The sequence below is a fragment of the Lissotriton vulgaris genome, chromosome 10, assembly GCF_964263255.1.
Source record: "Lissotriton vulgaris chromosome 10, aLisVul1.2, whole genome shotgun sequence".
In the NCBI taxonomy this organism is placed as follows: Eukaryota; Metazoa; Chordata; class Amphibia; order Caudata; family Salamandridae; genus Lissotriton; species Lissotriton vulgaris.
Genome location: NC_141698.1, coordinates 90,818,183 through 90,846,016, shown reverse-complemented (window position 1 = coordinate 90,846,016; position 27,834 = coordinate 90,818,183). Strand labels below are relative to the sequence as shown.

Genomic DNA, 27,834 nt, shown 5'->3' with positions numbered 1-27,834 from the left:
TCACTTCAAGCTTGGCTTTACGTGAAGTTGTCTGACCTTGGGACTTAGTGCTTAGAATCAGTGGTGGATTAGTGTTGGTTGGATATTAGGCCTCTGGGTAGCCATGCGCTTAATAAATCGAATAAAGTTAAGGAGAATTTGTTAACAGCAAAGTCTTTGCAGTCTGACAATGAATAGTGATGGAAAATCGTCCAATTTCTGAGTAACACGCTAAAACTGGAAGAGAAATCCGCCACCACACACCATTAAAAACCCCATGCCTAATGTTCCCAAGGAATGCGTAACCAAACCCACTTTGTCCCATAGAGGAAGTATACTTTTCATACATGACAACGCTTGTAAACCAGCCAGGGAGACAAAAGATTAAACACAAACAAACTATCCAAACCAAATCCCTCCTCGAAAATTGTTGAAAGACACTGCAGCGCCACGGTGAGACACAATATCACAGCTCTTGCCTTTGCTGCATCAAAGTTTGACGAGACTCCACTCACAAAACAGCAGAACATACCCTCACAACCACTGTATCACTTTAAAAAGAGGAAATACCTGCAATACATTGAATATTAAATGGTGGACTCCACAAGCGTCAACTTACAGTGGAAAAAGTGGAATTTGGAAGTGAACTGATTACTGGAAGTGCAGTGATTACTGGAAGTGCAATTACATCTACAGAAGAATCATCAATTATGGTCTTCTATACAAATGTGTGAACATCTTTCTTATTTTATTTAAAGTGGAAATTCAAATGTATGATTGGAGCCCATGTATCTAGAATATCATCAGTACCCAATGTATAACATCAGCCACGTTTACTTATTCACCATATTTAAAATTCATACTGCTTTCGTTTACAATCTTTATTTCGATCACTATGGATCATAAAAGGTTACAACAAAAGTTTAAAACAGTTAAAAAGAAAAGGAATCAGATTGTAATTTTAAGAAATAAAGGAACCATAAAAGTGAACAGTTAATAAACATTCAAAAGAGTATTATAAAATGGACAATTAGAGAATGTAACAGTTAAAAAATATCAAGCAATGCTTTTAACCGTATTTAACTTGATACAACGATTACGAATGTGCCACACAACTGTTAAAAACTTCGCGACAGCAAACACAATAGGGGGGGATAGGTCAGTCTTTAGTATTCTGCAGGCGGGAAGATATAATCTGAACCCAAGGTTTTTCAGGAGTGGGACAAGCCAATATTTTCTTGGGCTTTCCAATATCACTCAAAATAAACAAACGCTGCTTAGGAAAAAGAATGTATATTTAAATAAGAGACATTAAAATTACCTTATATCGTATACCGGTGGCCTCAGGTCATGAGGACCATGAGCAAAGGCACAATGGAGTCCATTCTTAACACAATGTCCACGAGCATCTGTTTCATGGATACATGTGCCAGTCTTGTAATACCTTAGGTGATATTTTCTTTCAGTGTCCCCTGTCGTACGATGCAAATAAGGACAACTGCAAAAGAGAAAACCTGTAAAATCACTTTCTTCTGAAAAATAAATATAACCGTATTAGTAAGAATGTATTCTTTTATTAAAGTGGTGGCCTTGTGCAAGAAGTTAATATTTAGAAATCTTCTTGGCCATTGGGGTAAAATTTCACTTTCTGCATACAATTTGCATACTGCTACGGAAATATTCTGTGGTTAGCAAATAACAAAAAAGGCGATCTCAGAGCCAAACATGGTGTGTGAGAATGCATCAGATTTGTTCTACAAATCTCTAAATATCAGCGAGAAAAAAAAAACAGTACAAAAGCATTAGATTTAGGTTGCAAATTGTGACGATTATGCATCCACGTCCAATTATATGTAAATTATTATATCAGATGTCTTCACAAAAATTGCATCTGCTATTTAGTACTTAGGGTACTTGGGGAGTGTGTGCAACCATTACAATACGTTTCAGATTAAAAGTGTGCTACTGATGTCATTGCTCTGTTCACTATCCTCTATCCACTTTCTAAAGGTTATTGGGACACATTTGTCAGTCTGGTGTTGTTTTAGTTATTCTCCAGGTCTGCGTAAATGGATTTCTTAAGATCTACGGTTCGCCCATGGCTCTTCTCCCCCTTCACAGATGGGCCACAGGATCAGTTTAAATCTGCTCAATCATGACAAAAAAACGATGGGTTAGCAGTTAATAAAGGGGACATTTTGGCCTCTGGTCTCCAAGTGCTTTTATGAACGACTACAATGATGCTATAGCTGTCTAAAATGCCTCTTGAAACCCAGTTTTGACCCATCTATATTACTATTTTTAGGTCTCGCCTACGCAGTGCACAAGCGCTGCATAGGAGGGACCTATTGGCATCGCTCTGTACTTTGTTGGAAACTCGTGCATGTTTTGCACTGTTTCCAATAAGTACTCGTGCATGCAGAGCGTTTGCCTTGCTAGAGCGAGCAGCGGCGCCATCTGTTTTCAATTATCGTGCCTGCCGCTGCTCGCACCCACAAGGCAAACGCTCTGCATGCACGAGTACTCTAACTTTTGCGGCCGTGGGCCGCGCTCGCTTTAGTTGTTCATGTTTGTTTTGACACCACTAAGGTAGCTTGCCTCAGGCCGTCACGCCCCAGTGCATGCCTTGGAAAAGCCTGTTTTTGTGCTCCCACTTCCCCTAGTGGCAGCGTTTGCTCGCTGCACGTTCACTGCAGACAAGCATTCGTTACTAGGAGGGGACAAGCAGATCTTCAGCTTCACGGTTCGTGTGCGGTCACCACCACTGGGACCCCTTGTAAAGCCAGACCCAGGGCCCCTGCTATGCACAGCTGCGAGTTTGTCATGGGAGCACCTGTCACAGGGTAGGGCTGCGCTGCTATGACGAGGGTTCCCAGTGCCTCACATGCACCTGGGCGCTTTCCTCAAGTGGGCTGCGAACCCTTTTGCAGATGTGCTGAGGTAGTGAATTTGTAAGTGGTTTATTTTAGAAAGGAGCTCCTTTAAAATTATCCGATTGTAATAACTTTAGACTGATCTCGAACATGCCTGTAGATTTACATCTTAAGTGTGAGATGCTAATTTTCAGAAATTGTTCTTACGTTCCTTGGCACCTCGGCTGAGACTCCCAGTGACTGCGTAGTTTGAGACAATTTCAAATGGTGCTTTTTCTAAAGTGTGTGCTCTGAGTAGGCCTTCAAACCTCCGATTGACCCCGGTTTCTACACTCTTTCCTCGTTCACCCGGTGAAGAGGAGCTGTCACTCCGAGTGAGCAGTAAAATGAGCTTTCATAGAGTGGGTTTCCAGCTCGTGTGTGAAGTATCTGCATCGCGAGAGATCGTGGAAGGTTGGACACATCCCCAGGACTTGCTGAGCAGCTCCAGGCGGCTTTGATCTGGGGCAGACTAGGTGCCCAGAAGGGTAGGTGGAGGCAGAACCTCGTCCGTCAACAGCACCCCCCCCTTTTTAAGGCTGCATTATCGCCCTCCCCTTACCATCACCCGGTCTACATTGTTCCACCATTGGCAGGCAGTCAAGTGGCCGGCAGTCATGTGGCAGCAAGGACCATGAAAGACTTACAGTCAATGCAGATGTAACAGGCATCTTACATGCCACCTTTCCATAATGTGGACATTCTTCATGTACAGAGCATGACTTTTGGTGAATTGTGATTATGTAATCCATCGAGTTCACTGCCGCGGAGCTGCCGTGTATGTTTGGCTGCCCTTAGCTACTGGCATGCTGCAATGTCCCCTAGTCTATGTAGTATAACAGTTAGACGTTTACGTTTTTGCTGTGATCTTTTTGAGAAGTTGGCCTGGTATATGATGCTCACTAGTTCTAGTGATCACCTTGTACCATGCCAAGCAACCCTTCTGATGATTGGTTGTAAGTCAACCTTATAGACCAGCTATCCTAGAGGTAGCGTGGACAAAGCAGTCTTAGGCTAAACTCTGTAAAGGCATGTGAAGTAAGCTGTTTTACCATACACAATCCCCTTGAATACCAAATGAAAGGACACCACACAGATATATATTGAAAATATATATATATTTATTTACTACAAATCCCCTATACTCTTTATGAGCACAGAAGCAAATGCGTTAAAACAAAACACAGTTTAAATACACAAAAGTTGCACAATATGGATGAGCCCTAGGGGCCACCTAAACCATATACTAAAATAGTGGTATAAGAACCACCTAGCTGAAAGGAAGTAGGCCTAGGGCCTGGGGAATCGATGGAGCTGTTCGGGACTAACAGTGAAGAAGTCGGGAAAGGCCCGAGGGACTCGGGTGCAGCGCTTAAAGTGCACGCATACACCAATGCAATGTCAATGGTGCGTAAAAGTTACAAAGTTAGTGTTTAAGGAACATTCCGAGTGACCTATAAGGATGAAACTTAAGACCCAGACACTAGAGGTGTATACCAGTGTAGGAACACCGGCGTTGCTGAGTTACCTCACCCACAGGTAGCGGGTGCACAGGTGCGAAGTAGTGTCGGGTTTCATCATGCGGGGCGATGGTGCTTGGAGCTGAAGATGCTGCAGGCGTCGAGACGAGAAGAGTTCCGGTGGATCCAAGGGTGAATCTGAAGTGGTGAAGACCTGAAAGCAGAGGGGACAATGTTCAAAGTCACTAGCCAGTGACTACCGTGGAACCAGGATGGAACCAGGCGATGTCGGGTGCAAACAGGCGATGAGGTGTAGCTTGTCTCCGCAGCCACGGGGACATGAAGAGGTCGAGGCCGTCAAGGAGTCGATCACGAGCTGTCCCACGAAGGCTCTAGCTGATGGCGGTGTCGGCAACTTGATTGGAGCAAACAGGCCCTGGCTAATGCAAGACACGCAGGAAGTGAAGAAAGCTGATCACTCAGACCAGCAAGGTCAGAGCAGGTGCTCTTTTTTACAGGAGCGAGGGCAAGTCTGGAGCAATCAGACCCGCAGTATAAATTGTAGGCTTCGTCGCCAAGATGGCCGCTAGCCACGTGGCAAATGGCTGGGATGGCGCGTCGAGTGGCAAAGTGCAAAAGGGCCCCACGCAGATCGTGAAGATGCTGGGGGGCTGATCTTCGGTGCAAATGCTGCTCGGTGGTGGGGCTTCTCAAACCCCGGAGCACAGCATCGAGGGTGCCTCGGGTGCTGCGCAGTCAGCTTCTTGGGGGTCTTTCAAGATGTCCGGTCCCACGTCTCTCGGTGCCTCCACGGGTCCCCTCTTTGCAGGGACTGTGGATCGGGCTTTGAGAAGTCTGGGAGTCTGGGTCTCGTCGGGCTCTGGGCTCCGGCTCCGGCAGGAGGCGGCGGCGGCAAAGAAGACGTCGAGTTGCTGTATGGTGCCTGTGTTCACAGGGTGGCCACTCCTAGGCCACAAGAGAGATGCTCTTCAGTCTTCTGTGCAGCAGAATGTCGAAGTCCAGTCGTCTTCTTAGTTTCAAGTTGATTCAGGATGATCTGAGGTGTGCTGTATGGTGCCTGTGTTCACAGGGTGGCCACTCCTAGGCCACAAGAGAGATGCTCTTCAGTCTTCTGTGCAGCAGAATGTCGAAGTCCAGTCGTCTTCTTAGTTTCAAGTTGATTCAGGATGATCTGAGGTGCTATGGCACTGCTCCCACTCTTATTCCCAATCTGAGAGGTGGATCATCTGCTAGGTCCCTCCTCTGGGTGGGACCAGGAAGGGGGGCGGTTACACCCCCTTTCCTTTGTCCAGCTCCGCGCCAGGACTGGGAAGCCCCAGCACCGGTTTGGACTGGCTTATGCACGAGGACACCTTGTGTGCCCCAGGCATGTCTGATTCTATTCAGCCCTGTCCTACCCAATACACAAAATCCTATCTGGGGTGGAGCTCGCACCTCCCAAGGCAGGAAACCCTTTGTCCAAGCCTCCCACGCTGGAAGGACTCCCAGCAGCAGGAGGTCAGACTTGTGCCTGTGGTGGCAGCATCCATTTTGTGATGCTGAGGCTCTGGTTAACTTCAACCGGGGTTCGGGTTATGTACATGTCGTGTCCCTCTAGAAGGGTGGAATGCTATCCCCGTCGACAGGACTGTCGAGGGGATAGTATTCCAAATCGTATGACACCTTACTCGACATGTTTTGATAAAGCCAAACCAAAGTTAGCATATAACAGCGAGGATTATAATGCACTTAAGAGTATATGGTATGGCAATATCCTGGAACAGCTAAGGGAGTTGTTCCCGACAGCTGCAGACAGGCTCAGCTCATGCTAGAGCACCATCTCACATGAAACCAAGCACTCTGCCTCCAGGATTGTTAAGGCCTGCCATAGGAGTGACTTATAGGTTACTATGTGTCCAGATAGGTTAGATATAGATATACTATATCTAAGTAAGAGGTGATTACACCAACTTACCCCAGCTGAGTGATCAGCCAGTTGTGTCAAATATGGAGGCCAGGCCAGGGGTGGCACAATACATGCTGCAGCCCCTGGTAGGCCTTGGCTACATCTATGCCCTGGGTACCTATGGTACACTGTTACAGGGGCCTATAAGGTGAACCAGTTCCAATTGTGTATGCACCTAAGGTACATGGAGTCCATTTTAAGGAGAGAGCAATTAGCCTGGGGCACTGAATAGCAGGATCCCAGGCCAACTAAGTCAAAAACCAGCTAAACTCCATGCAAAAAGTTTGGGGGTAACCATAGTCAGATATCCACCTTCCTACAATCTTCACTTGTAATTGTGTGCCCATGACATCTGTGCATACTGCACAGTTATGTTAGTCACAAGAGGTCTGGTGTATGTTCCGTCCTCTAAATAACTAACTCATTAACTCACTCTCTCACTAACTAACTGACTCCCTCTCACCAACTCTCACTATCTAACTCACTTTAATAACACTAATTCTAACTCTCTCTCTCACGGACTAGCTCTCTTCAAACTAACTCTCTCTCTCTCATGGACTCTCTCTCTTAATAACTAACTCTCTAACTATCTCCCTCTCTCACTAAATAAATCTCTCACTAACTCTCTAACTCTCTCTCTCACTGACTAACTTTCTCTCGCTAAGTCCCTAACTTACTAACTCTCTCACTACCTAAGTACCCAACTATAACATTAACAAAGTAACTAACTCGCTAACTAGCTCACTAACTATTTATTACACAGGTACTATTTCCCAAGCTTCAGCCTCCTGTTATTTATGCCCCCCATAACAAAAAAACAAGAAAGCATTGGCACACGCAGAAACAAGTTGCCAGCATTTAAAGAAAAAAATTAGATCAAGACATTATTTATAGGTAATTCTTTTTTAATATAGTCTTGTACGTAATGCTTTCTTGGTCATATAGAAGGTAACAAAAATTCTTTAAACACTTCTTTATTATAACTTTGCAGCATTCTACAACTAATGTACAGCACGGCTTAAAAACATAGGCAAAGGCAATATCTCTGGCTAAACACTTGTAAGGTCCCAAAGGAGAGACCTATTGGCTATGCCAATGCTTGTTCTTTTTCTCTTAGTGAAGTACAATGAAGTTTTGTTTTTATTGTCACATCAATTGTTCTACATCAAGCATTTGTTCTATGAATCTAAATAAGAGATGGATGTTTGAAGATTGTTTTTCAATTTTACATGTCATTCTTTCAAAACTGTAAGTAGGGCTGAAGAGAACAGTGTATGCATATGAAACTATGTAAGGCACGTGAGAGTATTTTCTCAAAGCATTTTGATACATTAGTATACGGTCTTCGAACGTTCACTTGCAAGTATGAACCGGGTGGTTATGTTTTAAATGCCATTAAATTCTATGGTGGCCAGACTACAAAGCATTCAAGAGAAACCAGACGCCTGATTGAAATCCAAACAAACTGTTTTTGGGGTGCCTTCTATGAAAAAAGAGTGATAGGGCCAATTCCCAGGTGTCGAGGTGGTTGTGTTGTTCTGCAGACACACAATCTGGGATGCATGGCAAGTGAGGGAAAATCAAGACTTTTCCCGTTAGCAACACCATGGATATAGGTAGGCTTATTTTAAAGGTGAACAAACTGACCTACCTGTAGATCCCACAAATTACAGTTTGGGGCAGGTTCTGTCTGATGAAGAAGTACATTGAAAGCTCTAAACCTGAATGAACACATTTTCTGCTTCCTCCCAGCAAGGTATGTCCAGTTAGTCTACCTTTGGAATTCATCATTTCTTTTGTGAGACAGCAGGAGTCAATCCGTCCATATCACAAATGTGAGGAAGCGTTTGTAGGAAAAAATAGGGTAATGTCTTAAAACACAAGCACGGGTTGTATCACTTTATATCTAAATGTATAGTATTTTGTGAAAACAGTTAGCAGAAGGTGTATAGAGGTTCCTTTAGATTTCCAATGTTATTTCAGGTTTTCTTTTCTGCAACATGATGGTCACCAAAATGTCTGATGGATAAAAACCAATGGGTCAGCATTCCAAGTATTTTTCTGCTAAGAGGACAATTAACAACACAAAGCACTGTAGGGGTGGTTGTGTTTCCCAATTGGGTCACCTGGCTATGCGACATTGAAAACCTGCACAGAAATAAAAATAACCTACCTAGAGGGCAATCTAGAAAGGACTTGGAACCTAATTTGATGCAACTAAACATCTTACAGGGGAAACCAGGTGGAGAGGGTGAAACCATGGGACTTGAAGTGACAACAGTGGTAGCCTGAAGAAAAATTATCAGCTCAGAGCGCCAACATTTAGCACATTTGGATTCCCAAAGATGCAGAGAATACAAATTCACATTCGTTGTATAAGAATAACAGTTATGAATGTTTAAGACAAATGAAACCTCACTTCTGTCACTAGCAACATGGCAAGAGTATGATAAAGAAAATAAGCATTTGCAATGCAATAGGTCTCGCATTAGGAAAGTGTGAGCTATTGGTATTGTAAATGACACATTTTTTTAATATGTGTTGGCTTTTAAAATATATAAATTAATAGCATTGTTATTCACAAAGCCAATAGTTTACACTTTCCTAATGCGAGTCCCATTGGCTGTGGCAATGCTTGCTGGGAGCAAGCAAGGACAGTGCGGTTGTGGTGCTGACTGATGATGTGTTTGGGCTGAGTGATGTGGTGGTGTATTAGAGTGATGTGGTGGTGTATTAGAGTGATGTGGTGATGTCCCAGAGTGATGTGGTGATGTCCCAGAGTGATGTGGTGATGTGCCCAGAGTGATGTGGTGATGTGCCCAGAGTGATGTGGTGATGTGCCCAGAGTGATGTGGTGATGTGCCCAGAGTGATGTGGTGGTGTCCCCGACTGATGTGGTGGTGTCCCCGACTGATGTGGTGGTGTCCCAGAGAGATGTGGTGATGTGCCCAGAGTGATGTGGTGGTATTCCCATTGTGGTGCCCCCGGGTGATGTGGTGGTGTCACAGAGAGATGTGGTGATGTGCCCAGAGTGATGTGGTGGTATTCCCATTGTGGTGCCCCCGAGTGATGTGGTGGTGTCCCAGAGTGATGTGGTGGTGTCCCAGAGTGATGTGGTGGTGTGCCCAGAGTGATGTGGTGATGTGCCCAGAGTGATGTGGTGATGTGCCCAGAGTGATGTGGTGATGTGCCCAGAGTGATGTGGTGATGTGCCCAGAGTGATGTGGTGATGTCCCAGAGTGATGTGGTGGTATTCCCATTGTGGTGCCCCCGAGTGATGTGGTGGTGTCCCCGAGTGATGTGGTGGTGTCCCCGAGTGATGTGGTGGTGTCCCCGAGTGATGTGGTGGTGTCCCAGAGAGATGTGGTGATGTGCCCAGAGTGATGTGGTGATGTGCCCAGAGTGATGTGGTGATGTGCCCAGAGTGATGTGGTGATGTCCCAGAGTGATGTGGTGGTATTCCCATTGTGGTGTCCCCGAGTGATGTGGTGGTGTCCCCGAGTGATGTGGTGGTGTCCCCGAGTGATGTGGTGATGTGCCCAGAGTGATGTCCCCGAGTGATGTGGTGGTGTCCCTGAGTTGGAGGGTGGACTTTGAGTTGGAGGGTGGACTTTGAGTTGGAGGGTGGACTTTGAGTTGGAGGGTGGAATTGGAGTTTGAGGGTGGAATTGGAGTTTGAGGGTGGATTTGGAGTTGGAGACTGAGGTTAGGAGAACAGAACCCTTGAACTCACAGGGTCTCCAGGAATGACGTCATATAGATATATAAATAGACTGCTCCTTGTAAGGGCCGGGTGACGCCTCGGACTGCACGGAAGCTGTGGTCGTGATTACTTGTCCGGCCATTTAACTAAGTTCTGTGACGGGTAGATAAGCACTTCCCTCCTCTCCAGAAGCACTTTACCCAGCCGGGAAACACAAAGAGAAAACGGCGCCTTTCACGCTCGTCGAGCCCGCCTCTAGGCCTTTCCGTGATGCCGTGTGCTGTGTCTCCGACCAGATTGGGGGGGGGGGATGATACTGGAGGCACAATACAGTGCCTAGTGGACGTCCCTCCAGCTACAAACAAACACCACAAGAGACATTGGAGCGGCCCAGGGCCAATAATGGGAGTTAAAGCTCTTGTCAGGAATGTGGAACGCTGTATTAAAACTCATTTTCGTAGCTTCCTACTTTTACTGAAATATTAATTTCCATTCTAAGGCATGCTTTGGATTGGATCCAGCCAAAGGAGCACGTGTCCTGGGTATGACGTACACATTCAATGTCTGAAGCGTGTTTTTATAGAGCTCTGTTCACAAAAGAAAGCCTTTCAGTGGCGAGTTAGTGCAGGGAATAAGTTGTCCCTTCCCATTTGAGTGGGCTACCACTTTTTGTCCCTGCACTCATGAGATCGAATGAGAGCATGACCGACTCAGCCTTTCATCCTTCCAAGGTTATTAAATTGGTAAAACTGTTCGCTACTACAGCACTGGGAAGTATAAAAAATACTTTTTTATGCTCTATCGAAACCAATTTATTGTTACCTTCACAAACTTTTTATGTTTATACGTCAGTTACAGATGGAGTAAACAACTGGTGTATGTCTGTGGATTTCTCAAACATGTGCACCTGCTTCGTTTCCAACATTTATGGATGCCCGTGAAGTCTGCAACGTTTAGGGGGGCAATGGCCCCATTTTTGATCGGGACAGCTGTTGCAAATTCCCACCTTTACTTATTAACTTGCATGCTGTTCACGCGTCATTTAAGGACGGGCTGCTTGTGTAATCCACGCTTGCGTAATTTAGATGTCCGTGGTTAGTTTCCGCACGAAAAATGCTTATTTTTCGACTTCGTGATTTGTGTGTACTTTATTCTGGAGTAAAGCCGGGTTTCTTTTTTCTTGCCAATATTGTGAAAAAAACTTTGTGACTCGGCCCTGCAGGAATTCTGAAAGGCCAGTGAGATGAACAACAGTATAATTAAGGAAAAATATTGAGATTTGGTAGAACACGTGTAAATGCAGCCAGTGTCCGAGAGAGGGCGCCAGAGTGCTAAGCAAAGAACGGAAGAGACGTTTCAAAGCAGAGAGGTCAGGGTGCACATCTGTTCCAAGAAAACAAGAACGGGTTTAACGTCGAAACCTCTTTTCCAAGAACTAGCCGACAAGCAAACAAAATATAACTACTTTGGGCAAAGCTTGTAAAAGTGGGCCAAGGTAACTATATGTCTAATATAGCACTTACAATTTTTTTTTAACAGAGTTTCGTGTTTTTTTCCTGTTGGACAGTAAAAACCATACAGACGATTCCAGTTCATCAGATAGTGTGGGCACTCTGTAATCAGGTATATTTCTGTGCCTCCTGTCTCTTTCATTGTATTTGCAGCCATGAGGGCACCAGGCTCACTCCGATTGTTTCTGCATTACCTGTACCAAGTTTTGATAACCATGCTGGTTCCTGTTCCAGATGAGAATGAGCAAAAGGACATAATCAGGAGAAGGGAAAGGGGGCAGAAATAATGAAGTCAAGAGATAACAGAAGAAAGGAGATGGGCTGGAGGAGCTAATATGTAGATGTAAAAGAGAAAGGGAGGTAGGGACACAGAAAATGAAGATTAAAAGTCGAGAGAGAAGGGTATGACGTAGATAGAAGAGAGAGGGTGCGGGGCAAGTGAGGGGAGATGAAAGGAGATTAGAAAAAAGGAGGATAGGTTCAAAGGAAGCAAGCCGAGACACGGCCTGGCGGCCGTGAAAGTAAATAATTAGGGGGGAGGAGAAATGCGAGACACGGCAAAGTGTGAGGCAGGGGGCGGGGAAGCGGATCCCTTTGCAGTGAAGCTAAGCTTCACTTCAAAGGCAGGAGGCAGGCAGAAGGCTCGGGCAAGCTTGTGCACGAGCACATGCACTTCTGGAAATCCGCTTTGTGAGAGCTTAGTTTATCTATTAGTTTAGCCCCTATAGTCTCGCCTATTAATCCCTGCGGGATATAACAGGCAAGCCCTAAAAAAGCGAAACAGTATCAGAATATTCACAATGACTGCCACGTTGATCAAGTTAACTAAAACAAAGTTATAGTACCTTTTAATGAACCAATTTTTATTTTATACACTCTAAGGCCAGATGTACAACACTATTTAACATGTGCAAACAGGTTTGTGACCCATTTGTGCATGCTAAATCTAATAGGGCCATGTACAATCCCGATTAGGCGAGTTGCAATTTTTTTGCGATTCACTACATAGGAATTGCGAGTCGCTATTAGGAAGGGGCGTTCCAAGGGCGTCACTTCCTAATACCGAGTCAGAGGCCTATGTAAGAATGTTTTGCAACCGCTATTGCGGTCGCAAAACACACCCAATTTACCGCCCTCTTCAGGAGGGCGGTAAAGCACTCGCTAATTATCCCCTTTGTGAATGCAGGGGAAAATATTTTTTTAGGGGCAGGCACTCAACTCACGGGTACTAAGGTTGATAGGTGAAGGCTGTTAATCACATATAACCATATTGTAGCTGCATATCGGCAATGGATGAAATATCATTGGTATTTACTAGACACAACAACTGACCATGATGGAATAATTCTTACAGGATATTTAGTGGATGTGATGTATATTTGTCTTACTGTTTATTTTTCTTATTGTTTTAGTGTTATTCCCTGATGAAGGGCTGAAACAAATGCCCGAAATGCATTGGATGTATTACTAACAATGTCGAATGTTACATACATGAAAAACAAATGAGAAATTATGACATAAGATATAATGATTGAATAACAAAAAATTTGAAGAATAAAAACACGAAAGAACTCTATCATCAAAATTGTGTTGGAACCCTCTTTTTGTTCTGAGGGAAGATGGTGTGCCTACAGGGATGGATCTAGTGACCCACTAGAAACACGAGTGTTTGCAGAGTAAAATATTTTACCACAAAATAAAGCTGCATATAGTTTAACATTTAGCTTCTCTCTGGTAAAAATAATTAAACTATTCCAGTTATGCTCACTACATGGAGTCCAAGGAAAACAATCAATTCTCCCAATCAAGGCTATAAATAGGAGTGTCCTGGAAGGGTGGTCGATAATTATTGAATCAGATACCAACCGATACCCTGGGGTTTGGTATTTATTGGGTTTAATAAGTAGTGTGCAGGTATTTATTGGGTTTAATAAGTAGTGTGCAGTCCGCCTTTCGAAATGGAACATAACCTAATAATGTTGGTGTTTTCTACGCTGAAACTAACATGCTCCAGTACTTAGTAGGCCATTTTCATATATTAAATTGCATCAGGTTTAGCTTGCTGAAATTTAATGGGAATAAAACTAGCAGCTTCTGACTATATCACACTAATATCACTTGATATTAAACTGGATCAAGAAACAATACATTCATGCTTGATATTTTAGGTCAAGCCCCGGAAGCCAATATTATGCTGTAAATCCTTTATTGCTTGGTTGGTGGATGGAGCAGGAAAAAAATGAGTACATAAATTGTTTGGGGTCATTAGCATGTTCTTTAGAAATCAGGTGTTTTGAAGAGCAGACTGTCAAATGTTCAGTGGTTTTGAGAATGGACAATGTATGGGAAGTAAGATAGGTCAACAGGCTGGGAGGTCCTTGTTCAAAAGGTCTGGCAGATTCAGCACAAAATGTTTGGGAGTACTGTATAGGAAAGGGCCTGAATGTTCAGGCAGAACACATTACAAGACTGTCAAACTCAGTGGCGGTTTGGTTTTCAATTAATTTTCACGATTCCAGCGATTGGATGTTGGAAAGAAGTGTATTCAGTAGATAGGACCATTTGTGGGGGTCTTTTTCAAGGAGATCTTTTTGCCAACAGACTTAATTCTCAAGTGGAGAGATTTTACAGTTGGCATCCAGACCCGGAAGCAGCCAGGATAAATGCTTTTCATTAGGATTGGGGAGGTATTCAACCTTACGCTTTCCAGCCTTTTTTTAATGATTGGCATAGTGACAGGGATAATTAACAAATGGAAGAAGACAGTAGTGGGGATCACTCCCTTTTGGAGCTCTCAGGAGTAGTACCCAATTATGTTGGAGAGGAGTGTGGATTTTCTGCTGTTACTGGTTTTTCCATAGAATTTACAAGATTCTCTGGGGGTGCTACACAGTCTAGTAGAAACAGATCAGCTTCAATTGGTGACATGGAAACTTTTTCGTTGGATGCGGGGGACAGCGGCGAGGCCGAGGCTGGCGGAGCGGAGCTGGCGGGTGGGGGTGTAGAAGCTGAGTCTGCTGTTAAGGTAGGCTTGTCCGGTGTTGTGGAGTGCTTTGTGTGCGTGGGTGAGGAGCTTGAAGGTGATCCTCTTGTCGACAGGGAGCCAGTGTAGGTCTCTCAGGTGCAGGGTGATGTGGCTGCGGCAGGGCACGTTGACGATCAGTCGGGCGGAGGCGTTTTGGATGCGTTGTAGTCATCGTAGGTGTTTGGCTGGGATTCCTGCGTAGAGTGCGTTGCCATAGTCCAGTCTGCTGCTGACCAGGGCCTGTGTCACCATTCTTCTTTTTTCGGTCAGGATCCACTTGTAGATCCTGCGGAGCATGAGGAGGGTGTTGTAGCAGGAGGAGCTGGACTGACGGGAACAGTATGCCAACAAGAAGAGTATGCATTGCGAAGTACTGACGAAGCTCTGGCATACCAAAACTTCCACTGAAGATGTTGCCATAAGTAGTCAATAAAAAAAGCCCACAAGGCAAAAAGTATTGTTATCCATTAAACAGGGCACTGTTTCTGGACACACTATAGGATGTTGCATCCCCCAGGAGTAGCCATGGCAATGTCTGGCCCAGAAGCCAAGTTTCAGAGAAGAACACCAATAACACAAATGGCTTTCAAAATGCAGTTGGGGCATAGGGTAATGCTTAGTGAGGTACAAAATGGTAGTGGGATTGAAGTGGCTGAGTCTGTAAAGAAGTAGAGTGACTGAGCCATCAGTAACTTCAGGTAGAAAAACAAATACTTACTTGATATAAACACCTCTCAGCAGTGAGAGAGAGAATGATTAGAAGCAACCCTTAATACAATTAGTTGCGTAGGTAGGATAAAGAATAACGTTTCTCAGCAATCTGTGTGGACAGGTGCAGGCAGGTTTGCCTTTGGTACAACCTCCCATGGAGACCATTAAAAAGGCATTTTCTGGTAAGCGCATTATAGAGGAGACTAGAGTGAAATCAGTTCATTTTGCAATCCTAACAAGATGGCATGTAAAGTATGAAGAGGAAAGAGACAAGGAAGCCAACAAAATAGAGTTCAGTCGAAGAAGAACAAAGTCCAAAAGGGGAAACAATCTAAAATGCAAAGTTTTACTGCATTACGTCTGTGACCATTGAAAATTGTCTAACAAGTAAAGTGGAATAGACAAATTGGGGAAATGCAAGCTCTCCGTTCCAAAATGATCACAATGAATCAAAATCAAGACATACAATATGTTGTCATTTTAATTTACTCTTATGGGTTCCTAGATACCAGTAACTCGCATCCATGATACACATACAAGATCCAAGTTCATCATTGCTTCATATGGACTTGTGCACCTCCAAATTATGTCCAGCCCATCACTGCAACAGAATAGGGCACTTTTGTTGAAGGCGAGGAAATTTAAGAACTGTAAACTGAAATACTCATACCTCACACACATCACTTTTTATACTAAGCAAGACAAATTGTGCTTACAAAAAAATGTTTTAAACAATACATACTTACTCTTCTAACTATTTTCCCTGGCACAAATGATGGCAGAAACTCTAAACACCATCTGTAATGTCAGCCATTGCATTTTGTAAACACCCACGTCAAAATTCTTTTGAAAGGAAAAATAAAAATACCACACAACGGACAGAACAAACCTCACATTGTGTTAAAAAACTTACAACCACACAATGTACTAGAAGCAAATTAAAAACAGCAGAATTCTAGCTCCCAGACAGGAAAATTTGAACTTTAACTACTCCAAATGGCACTCAGTGAACTTTTGTTGACATTGAATGCGTAGACATTTCTCTAAATGCAGCGGAACAAGAAGTCAATGGTATCAAACAGAACTTTTCAAAAAACTAAAAAAAGCATTGCACCACGTATGCTGCTTTTATGAAAATCGAATGCAGTTGCATTAAATATATCTTATCTGGGGAAAGGTTTCCTAAAATGTGTGCATCTTACAAGTTTGATCATGTATGCAATTGCACATTTTCATTTCTGACACAAACCAAGAAGCTCACTGCCATTTTTCTAAGGAACGCTACGGTCAGGATGTTTGACATGCATGCTCAGTAAAGGCATGTGATGTCAAGGTGTTCTTGTACACTAATCTACGAAAGATATCACATTTCTGAGGACAGACAGATCGATGTATAGAAAACACAAACTTTTATTTAACATTTTGTAGCACTTATTGTACGACAATTGTAAAAAAAAGCTGCTCCGCCGAAAGGTATTAGTATGCCTTATAATAAAATAGAGAAATAGTGCAAGCAAATTTCACAATAGTGCAATTAGTCAATTTAGAACAGTAGCTCAGACACAGAGCTCAGTGTATTACAACATATATGCAAAAAGCATGGCACACTTTAACGTGAAAGGTCTCCCTTTTAATTTTAAGAGGGGGCTGCATTTTACTATGCTGGCACGGAGTTCGACTTGTGTGCCTCTTCTGAGTAAAAGGCATAAGTATACTAAAGCCTAGGAGACAAATGTTCAAAGGTCTGACACTTCCCTTCTAAGAGGAACTAGGGATTCTTTTCCTAAGGAAGCAGTAACATATTTCTCTGATTCTTCTCAGCTTGTGCAGAGACACTTTTTCAAATGCATTTAAAGGCCCTTATTTGCTACACCTTTATAAGGCCCTTCTTGCTGGGGAGAAATTATCTTGTTCTCCATCTTGGTCTGCGCACTCTCAATGGAAGGATCGCTACTGATCGACCGGCGGCATACTAACATACATCCTTTTTTCGAATGGCCTCCGCAGACTATATATGGATATCGTTAACGGCCTTCCATCTGGTACACCAATTCCTGGTAACACCTTCTCCAGATAGTAATCATGCCATTCTAACATGCAGCATTGCCTTGGGCCCTCATCAACGCCCGACCACAAATCCGAAAGGGGCGGCTTCTAGCCTACAGAGTGTGAAGAAACTCCAATGGTCAGAAAGTAACCAGGACGCAATCGAAACGGAGGTGGACAAGCTTATGACCAGAGGACTCCTGGCTGGTATTAGCCATGTGACGGCCCCCACTTGGGAAACTATACTGACCAACTTTAGAGACCACTTCACCTCAAAACCATCAAACATCTGCTCAAAGGATATTCCAACCCAGACAACTCTGTCAGTGCAACAACAACACACAATCACTGCCAAGAGTAAACTAAATAAGCTCCAACGAATAACTGTTTACAATGAAAGTGATCATAAACTTCTGAAGGAGGACATTTTCGCTGCACGAAAAGCCTACAGGAAGGCTTGTTTTTCTCAAAAGAATTTGGAAGAAGAACAGCATTGGGCAACAGCCTTTGAGATTATAAAGTCTAAAGATCAAAGGAAATTCTGGAATTGGGTTAACAAGGCTAGTCAAACAACTAAACCTCCTACCGCAACTAACATCTCCCCCGCGGAGTGAGAGTCCTATGTCAAAGCGCTCTATTCTGCACCAGATGGTCAGAGTGCTAATAGCCCGGCCATCTTTGATCAACCAGTTAATCAGGACGGAACAACAGCCCTCATCAATACACTAACGGACGATATAACTAGAATAATAAAGAAAATGCGCTCGGGCGGCGCCCCCGGTCCCAATGGAATTCCGACCCAAGTTTTCAAAGCCTCCGCCGGAAAATGGGCCCAGATTCTGACACCCCTTTACGAGGCCTCAATATTGGGTGGCCCTATCCCAGAGTCTTAGCAAGGATCGCTCCTTGTTCCCTTCCACAAAAAAGGCTTGCGTTCCAACCCAGATAACTATCGGATTATAGCCCTCCTAGACGTGGACAGGAAGGCATATGCTAGCATCCTTTTAACTGCACTCTCCGAATGGGCGGAAAACAACAACTTGGTCCCCTTCACCCAAACCGGTTTCCAAAGAAGGTGCCACATTGAGGACAACCGGATATGTATTGACCATCTGACGGAATCCACCCTAGCCACAAAAGGTAAAGCTCTCCACCTTGGGTTCATCGACTTTCGTAAAGCTTTTGACAGCGTACGTCGGCCAAAACTATGGGAAAAACTTGCAAGATGGGGCATTCCACAGTCATTATTGAAAGCATTAAATCGCCTTACACACTGACACATGGGTAAAAGTGCGAGTTACATCAAGCTGGTCGACCTCTAATAAAATCTACACCACCAGAGGTTTGAAACAAGGGTGTACCCTTGCACCTATGTTCTTCAACCTGTACCTCGCGGATCTCCCTGAATGATTGTCACACATTTGTGCTTTCCCTCCAGGAATAGAGTCAAGAAAGATCCAAACTCTCCAATATGCTGATGACACCATTCTGCTATACCAAACCCAGGTGGGTCTTCAAAGACTGTTCAATTCCCTTGCTCAGTACTGCAGTACGAACATGCTTGAGATAAATGTGTCGAAAACCAAAGCAATGACAATATCTTCTGGAAAAACTAAAAAAAAAAAATCACATGGCTCGTCGAAGGGAAGAGATTGGAAACAGTTACTGCCTATAAGTATCTGGGGGTGTGGATCGACTACAAAGGGAGATCCTCTGTACACACAACTGAAATGCAGGCTGTTGCTCGCTCCCTGGAAGGGGCCTTATTAGAACGAAAAGCGCTCTGCACTCCCAGGATCTAGTACCATTAATAAAACTGATCTCAGCAAAACTTCTCCCCACAATCTCCTTCGGTGCAATAATATTTAAGGACAAAATGAACAATTGGTTGGACAGAGCTCAACAGTCGTGCTACCGCAGGGTTTTTCGACTGCCAACTTCAACCGCCCATGCCCAAATCCGGAAAGAATTTTCATTGTCTTCCCAGAGATGGATAATGAGCGCATGCTACATCAGTTATTGTTTAAAAACTAAGCATGCTAGCCCTTACACCCTAAAGAGCCGTTTATGGTCAGTCTTTAGTAACCACAAAACTTCGTGGAGTAAATATCTGACATCATGCCTTGAATCCCTCAAAGCAAAGGACATATGGTCATCCTCTCTGCCCATCGACGTAAAAACAATACTCCTAACCAAACAAGCAAAAATTCAATCAAGCGAACTCGACGAGCAACGTGTCGCCCAGCTCTTTCATGGTCCTTGGGTCTCCAAATTATATGCCCCAAAAACTCTTCCGTCCTATCTCGCATCTTCTACGAAAGTCCACACAAAACTCCAATTAATGCGACTTAGTTTCGGTCTAATCCCGCTGATGGCCTATAAGTTTGGCCAAGGATACAAGAAAGAAGTATCATCGCAATGTCACTTCTGCAAGCTGGACGACGAAAACCTTATTCATATCCTGTGCATATGTCAAAAACTCCGAGCTCAAAGAAACTTTTAGCTGTGTTGGCTGCTTCTTAACATCAGGACTTGCCAAGAAGCATTAGACGCTTGCATGAGGGGTGATTCCCCGCAGTTGGCGGCGCGTTTTAAGTTTATCTCAGATATGAATTCCCCTAACTTGGTCTTCTGACCCAGCTTAAGTTTGTTTCTCCCCTAGTGACATTATCACAAGTCCTTTTAATTTATAATTCTTCTGTGTTTGTAATTGATCAGTGTAGCTCCTCCCTTTTTTACTATGTAATGGTCATTTCTGTGAGTGCACTTTGCAGTGATTTTAATTAATTGTGCAAATAAAACTTTTACTTATACTTGTTCTCCATAGACCTAATGCACCACCTGATGTTTATTTAAAGGTGTCTTACCGATTCCCAGGTATAGACAAATGCCATAAGCTAGTCAACCACTGACTATTGCTCCAACTGTTATGAATCGCTAGTCATGCAGGATGAAACAAATAGTTTCCCGAGTTTATGAAGGTAAACAAAAATGTTTTGAAAGACTTGGACCTGCTCTTCCATAGTGAGAAGATAATCAAAAATAGACCCAAGATTTCTAACTTACTACATAGGGGATATATCATCACCAAAAAGGGTAATGCTCCTAGCAGTGATCTAATTGTGATTTGCTGCTATTTAGCAACTGATTGGTGTCAAATACTTAGTTAGTCATGTGCCCTGATCTACAGATTCTCTTACTGAATGTGGGGCCATCCATTCCCACTAACATCTCAGCATCATGGGTAGCACAACTGTGATACTTGCCCAACTACTATAACATCCCACTGCAGCACATTCTAACATTCAAACTGAAGTACACTAAAATTTCAGAAAAAAACATGTCATGTAACTGTATTTAAAATGTAACATCTGCACTGTTAAATTATATTTACTATTAAAAATAGTGAACTGTGCCAACAGATAACAAGAGGTAAATAACAGCAGTATTGGTTCTATATATTAAAGGGGCTTTATGAACCACAAACAGAAAAGGGTTTGTGTTATAGAAGGATTTGTGATCTTTGAAGAAACATTTACCATTAAAACACAAAGTATAAAAAATGCAAACTTACTCATCACCGTCTGGACATATCCCAGTAGTTTCATCATATTTTGTACAATAAACATCTGGACTATAGTTAAATGTTCCATCACGTCTACGTATGGGTCTACGACGACGCTGATTTAGGAAATGCCAATGGAAGCAAGTAAATGGTCTGTGCTGGGTACACTTGTGCTGTAAAAACAGTGGGCACTGTTCTGTTCTAAACTCTTTAAGATACCTAGAAAATAACCAGAATTACACATTGTTTAAGCTTTCAACTAGAGGACACTTCAAACACATACATATTTAGTGTTTCAGTTTCAGTTTTTAATCTTTATTTCGTTGACTTGCAACATAAAAGATACAGTAAAATATGAAAACATAATAAAATTCATCACATATGAAGTGTACAATTCATTATGGCTGAGCACCCAATTATAGGAGCAACATTTAGTTATATTAGGACACATAAGTTTACAATTGAATATTTGGCGCAGAAATGAATAAATATGTTAAAATGTTTAAAAATCACTTTAAAAAGACATTAAATTGATTATAACGACCGGGAATTTGAGAGACACAAATAGCTAGGCATAATTCGTTATTTACAAAATATCAGGATGGCAGTTTCCTTTGTTTAAAATGGAAGGTTTAGTTTCCTTCTAGTATAGTAAACGGACAGTAAAAATCTACTGATTCCGAACACAAGTACTTGGCTGGTGTCCGTGGTTAGGGTCCTACCAGATTCCCTATGTGAAGTGGAACCAATGTTGCGGCACAAAGGGACTATCCATCTTTTCCTTGCCTTAACGTAGCTAGGGCAGAAAAATAATATATGATAGATATCCTCCCTTTGGTTGTTGGTACATAAACTGCAACAGTCATTGTCTATCTTCCCCCAACTTTTCTCTGTTACTTTGGATCTCAATGTTCCATATCTAAATTTTAAATACAGAGATTTGGCCAAGGGTGGCTCGATTTCATCTAAAAATTGTTCAAAAGATGCCTCATTTTTTACCATAAGGAATTTTTCTGTCAGAGGACCATGTGTTCTTGTATACACGGAATCATTACTCACATATGACCAAAAAGACAGTTTGACTATTTTCTTAGAAACTGAGTTTAGAGATCCTGGCTCGTTCCAGAAGTGCATTAATCCGAGCTTAGCTAGCCAGGTTTTTACATGTTTAAACCAAAAGATTTTCCTGTCACTATCAAGTTCGAGGACCTCTTTCAAGCCATTTTTGTAATCTGATAGTTCAATAGTTGTCCATAACCTGACCCACAACAATACTGGTCTTAATATTGCGTGATGGTCTGTATGTTTGAGATTTAAGTCAAGAAATAAGGGGATCAGTGGGGTATTAGTAGAAACTTTTAAAAGACCCCTAATAAACTTATTTTCGAGTGCTTCAAAAGTTTTCTTACATACTGGCCCCCAAATTTCCGCCCCATACAGTGAGGCTGATTGAACCTTGTATCTAAAAAGCTCTACTGCTGGGGTGACCGCCTTATTGACACTTTTATTGTGTCTCTGCAATATAGGAACACAGTTTTGTTTAAACACCAGTTTTGATTTCTCTAGTTGTGGGCCCCATCCCATTGGAGAATCTATCAGGACTCCCAGATATGTAAAACAGTTTTCATAGTCTAATTTTTGTCCGTCTAACATTAGATTCCTTTTAAAAGTTTTGTGCGGGTTTAGCGCCATGTATTTTGTTTTTTTTATATTGATTTCTAGTCCTTTCGTGATACAATACTGTTGGAACCTGTCCAGGAGGGTCTGGAGGCCGCGTGGCGTTTGAGAGATTAGAATTGTATCATCCGCGAAAAGGAGGGACGCAACACGTTCCCCTCCTAATCGGGGCGAATCATTCTCACAATTTTCCATGTAGGCTGCGATGTCATTTACGTATAGGGAGAAAAGGGTGGGAGCCAGTACGCATCCCTGGCGTACTCCCCGTTTTATGGGGATTGGGTTTGTAAGTTTACCATTTGGGCCCCACCTTACTTTGGCATAATTCTCCTGGTGCAAGCCCATAACGAGTTTTAACAATTCGCCTGGCAGCCCTTGCCTATTCAGAGTTTCCCAGAGTAGATCACGGGGAATTAGGTCAAATGCTGCTCGCAGGTCTACAAAGGTCACATACAAGTGACCCTTGCGAATGATGACATATTTCCAATACAAGCAGCATAGCCTAAATACCTGGTCTATGGTACTTGTTTTATTCCTAAATCCCGCCTGATATTTGGATAAGACTGACTCATCCTCCAGCCATGAATTTATTTGGTTTAAAATATGTCTAGCATAGATCTTCTGCGTTATGTCTAAAAGACTAATGGGGCGATAATTGGCTGGGTCGCCACGATCCCCTTTTTTAAAAATGGTAATAATTTCTGCGCCGTTCCATGTGTCCGGAATATGGTCACTAGCTGCAACTATGTTAAATAGATGGTTCAGATAGGGTGCCCAAACCTCGACATTGCACAGATAGAGATCTCCCGGAATTTTGTCTAGTCCAGGCGCCTTCCCTTTCTTTACCATGGCCATTGCTATCTCTGTTTCATGTATATTAAACACTACCGGAGGGGTATTAGCTGCTATAGCGACAGTGGGTGCATTTGTTGTGACCACATCAGTTGAAGTTTTAGCTTCATATAGTGATGTGAAGTGTTTGACCCAGGTGTCCTCATCCAAGTATACCTCCCTGGAGCCATTCTCACGATTGTTTCCCTTAGCTGCTATTTCCCAAAATTGTCTCTGGTCCTTGTTTTTAGCGGCTATTAGCATGCTGAGCCATATTTCCTCATCCCAATAGGATTTAGCTCTTGCTATGATTTTGTTATAGGCCTTCCTTTTATCTCTAATTTCTAATGGACCATCCCTTTTAACAGCATTAATCAGTGCAGTTTTAGCAAGACGGCATTCCCTGTTATACCAAGGTTTACCCTTGACTTTTGCATCTACGTATGGGTCTACGACGACGCTGATTTAGGAAATGCCAATGGAAGCAAGTAAATGGTCTGTGCTGGGTACACTTGTGCTGTAAAAACAGTGGGCACTGTTCTGTTCTAAACTCTTTAAGATACCTAGAAAATAACCAGAATTACACATTGTTTAAGCTTTCAACTAGAGGACACTTCAAACACATACATATTTAGTGGCGACCAGGCATTTGGTAGACAACTTCAGACAAGTATTTTGATCTTAGCAATGGTATCCTTTCAAGCGTTTAAGTGACACATGCTAAGGAGAGCCCTGTTCTAAGTAACTTAAACAAAAGTTTCTATCTTTCTAAAACAGATTTTTATGTATGAGTTTTGATAGTGCAGAAGAAAAACAGACCTATTGCTTTTAATATACTTAGAGAGGGCTTCATTTCTGTCCCATTCAGTCATTGGCTGTCTACGGCTGCATCGTTCATCCACAGTCAAAAGATTTGGTCAATCAAATCTTGGCTTAGCCCAGAGGAGTATTTATCTCTCACTTAATTCTACTGGCTATTTGGTGCATCCTTCCACCTCCACTTCAGCGATTGCTTCTTATTTTTTAAATAATAAAATAGAAATAATTACTGGACACTACAAATTTTTCAGTACATAACAAACCATCTTTAAAACATCAGCCAACGGGCCATTTGCAGTGACACTAAGTTTTAAATTATGGGAGAAGCGCACACCATTTATCTTCGTTACTGGGAGCACAATGACATTTATCTTAAGCGGCAACATAAAAGTAATTTGCATTCAAGTATAATAATCAGACGTAATACGACTTTCAAAAAAAGATAACATGATGTACTTGAAGTTTAGGGTCAAAGTTGTCTATGAATGTGTAGCCGTCTATATGTGGTGACTAATTTTTGTATTATACGACTAGCAAGGCATCCCGAGGTCAGTCTTGAAAAAATAAGCGCGGCTAATAGACCGCCCTTTCCAAAGCCCAATTAAAGATTGTGCAACGGCTACATGCCAACAGACCCGATTCCGGTTAGACTCGAATTTTTTAAACCAAAAATTGCATTTATTTTAGGTGTTTTCCCAACTCACTGAAATTCCCTCTACTTTATTGCACGCCATTTGGAATAATTCCCCAACTTATCTTCAAAATCCCCTCTCGCCAGGTTTAAAATGTTGGCATGCATGGCTGCGTTTCCACTCCTAAAAGTACATACGTTGCCTTCCCAAAAAGAACAGGTCCTGTCCCCGAGTACCCTACATACATCATAGGAATCATTAGTCAGTGATCTGAAAGGACGCTCGTCCTCCTGCAGTTATACTACAGACGACTAGACAGATGGGCTGCATACTTAAATGCCTCACTATATACATCTTTACTAGCAATGTAGACATTTAAAAAAGCGCGTCTCTGTACTTAATACAACCGCTGACCACTCAGTGTTTACGTGTACTTTTCTGCACATAAAACCGTGTTTCTCACAGGCGCGGACGAAAAAAACAAAACATTAAAGCTGTGGTTAGACACCGCTCAACTCTTAACGAATGCGGCTGAGGGAAATGTATTAAATGCAACATGCAACGTGTCGCGTGCTTCCTAATTTCTGCCTGGGTGTCCTCGATCCAGATGGTAGTAGCACAAGGAATTTACCCCAAATATTTATTATAATTATAATGCATGCGTAATAAACGAGTATCTGAGGGGGAACTCCTTAAAGATGTGTTTGAAAATCCGTGCACCTTTGAAAGAACGTGGCATTTTTTTGTGGCAAAACATGCATTATTTGGTCAGTAAAACAGCACATTGCCGAGGAGCTGCCAAAAAACTCCCACTGCTGATCAAGACTTGCGCACGGATTCACGAAGAGCAGTTACGGTATCTGGTGAACGGAAGCATCATTGGAAGCTGGAGCTGTTACGCTACGCAGCCGCCGTAGAGCGCTGCTTGCAAATGGGGCCGAGGAAGGGAGGGAGAATTGAAGACGGGGACCGAGCAAGGCAGACTCCCCGGCCGCTGCAAACGGCGCCCCGACAGCCCCTCCCCGGGCACTGACATTCTTTTTAAAAATCTGCGAGGGGCCTAGAAAGCGCCCGCTACCTCATTCCGTTTTCTAATGTCGTTTTTTCCAGATAATTAACTGTCAAGAAGTCGCACCATTTTGCCCAGCGGAGGTGTACCCGCCCCCTTCGCTGGGGAGCCGCGCTGTATTTGCACATCTCTGTCTGCCCCGGGGGCCCTTGCCCCCTGGGTCTCTCCCCGCCCCCTCCTGCCAGCTGCACTTACGTGTAGTGAGACGGCTTCTCGGTTTGCGGCGAGGCGCTAAGCGCCGTTTTCGAAACCGACGGCATTTTCAGTCAAAACAATGGTTGGCGCATGCGCAGAGCGCAGCGCCGTTTGGCTTTACACACCGCAGTAGGACAGCATGGGCCACGGGCGGGATAAACAAACACTGTCCCTCCCACCCCGACACCTGCCTTATTTGCCACCCCGGGTCCCATGTGCCACCTCGACAGCATGTCAGGCAGGTATGCACGCTAGCCACCCACACCAAAAGTAAAGTATGCACCATTCCAAGGCAGTGACTTTGAATGCATGGACCTTAGAAAGTAGACTTGTCAATTCTCATTATATGTTTTATTTGATTACTCCTGTGTCACGTATTGAGCGAGTTTCCCATTTTCATGTCTGATTGAACTGTAAAACCAGGCTGAAGATCACACCCAAGATGTGACAGATAATGTATTCGGTGACATTAGCTATAGTTATTGACATTACTTTGGACACAGTATCATTTCTTTGGATAGGTGTTGTTAAATTTTGTTTATGTTAAATCCTGTTATTTGTATAAATATGGTGATGTCACGAGCATTGCATTTTTGGAGCAAGTTATGGTTTGCATGGTGGGAGCAGGAATTATGGTTTGCACAGCTATCCTTAACTGACCAATGTCAAGGGTTTTTCAGTTTTGTTTAGTAGCCCTAGCTTCACTTTAATTTGTGTTTTAGAGTAATTTCTTAAAGTTTAATGTAGTCAGCCTAACCATAACATAATTGTTTAATGTGATTTTTTAAAAATACTTCACACCTCTTCACACTTCACCACTGAACCAGCTGCGTATGGCCTTCAGTATTAAACAGCTCACTGTGAGTGATGGTTCTGACCTGTATCCAGGCCATGAGCCAGCCTCTGCAACTGAACTAGATAAGTTTAGCCATGCGCAGCATTGACTGCTCTAAGCGCTCAACTCGTTATAGGAAACCAACCCCCAATGTGCATGGTGAAGGCCCGGGGCCCTACATGCTGACCTGCCATGTGCAACAGAGGATGAGTGCAGGCAAGGCCATTGTTTTGGCAGAGTCTAGGTTTGTAAGCCTGAACTCCATCAAGGCCAGATATGTTCTGACCTAGTTCGGGAACCCAACGCTGGGCTCATGAACCCTGCATTAAAATTAGCCCTTGTTTTTTACTTTTAGGGTGGTCCTTCTTGGAGCCTCCCACATAAGACTTGCGATTAAGCATTCTTGCCTCCTCATGGACCCTTTTATTTTAGCTTTTCATGTTTTTGGGACTAAGCTGTGCATACTATAATGGTGCCTGCAAGAGAAATGTTCCTATTGCAGCCTGCCAATCAGAGAGCCCGGACAGCAGGGTATGTATTGTAAATGTGCACTGGAGGACAGGAACATTGCTCTCCCTCATCCAATGGGTTTAGTTTATTTTTTTCATTTTTGATCTTGCGGATAGTTTCCAAATTTGGATGAGAGAGCTGATTACTCCAAAACGACTGAAAGGGGAGGGGGTACACCAAACCAAACAACGTCACTTTTCCAAACTTTCTAGTACATAGTATTGGGTTGAAGAGATGAGATCTCAGGGTGTGATTGAAGGATATACTATTTGTATACTACACACAATGGAGAAATATACTCTGTGCACACGGTGTAGGGAAATTTTGAAAATAATTAATGTATGTTTGTACTTCACATGTATTATGCATTAGGTAGAAGTTCATTTTA

The 27,834-nt window shown here is 43.1% G+C and overlaps 1 protein-coding gene across 1 annotated transcript in view; it reads right to left on the bottom strand.

Annotated features, from left to right (window-relative positions):
• UNKL (unk like zinc finger) overlaps nt 1-26,214 on the bottom strand; it is a 370,451-nt gene extending 344,237 nt beyond the window's left edge. Inside the window, exons 1-3 of the mRNA XM_086940574.1 lie at nt 26,102-26,214; nt 20,888-21,097; nt 1,301-1,477 (exon numbers count right to left, since the gene is read on the bottom strand). Coding sequence (XP_086796700.1) covers nt 1,301-1,477; nt 20,888-21,097; nt 26,102-26,166 — 452 coding nt within the window. The 5' untranslated portion in view covers nt 26,167-26,214. The remainder of the gene's footprint in view (nt 1-1,300; nt 1,478-20,887; nt 21,098-26,101) is intronic.
• Nucleotides 26,215-27,834: the final 1,620 nt, after the last annotated feature.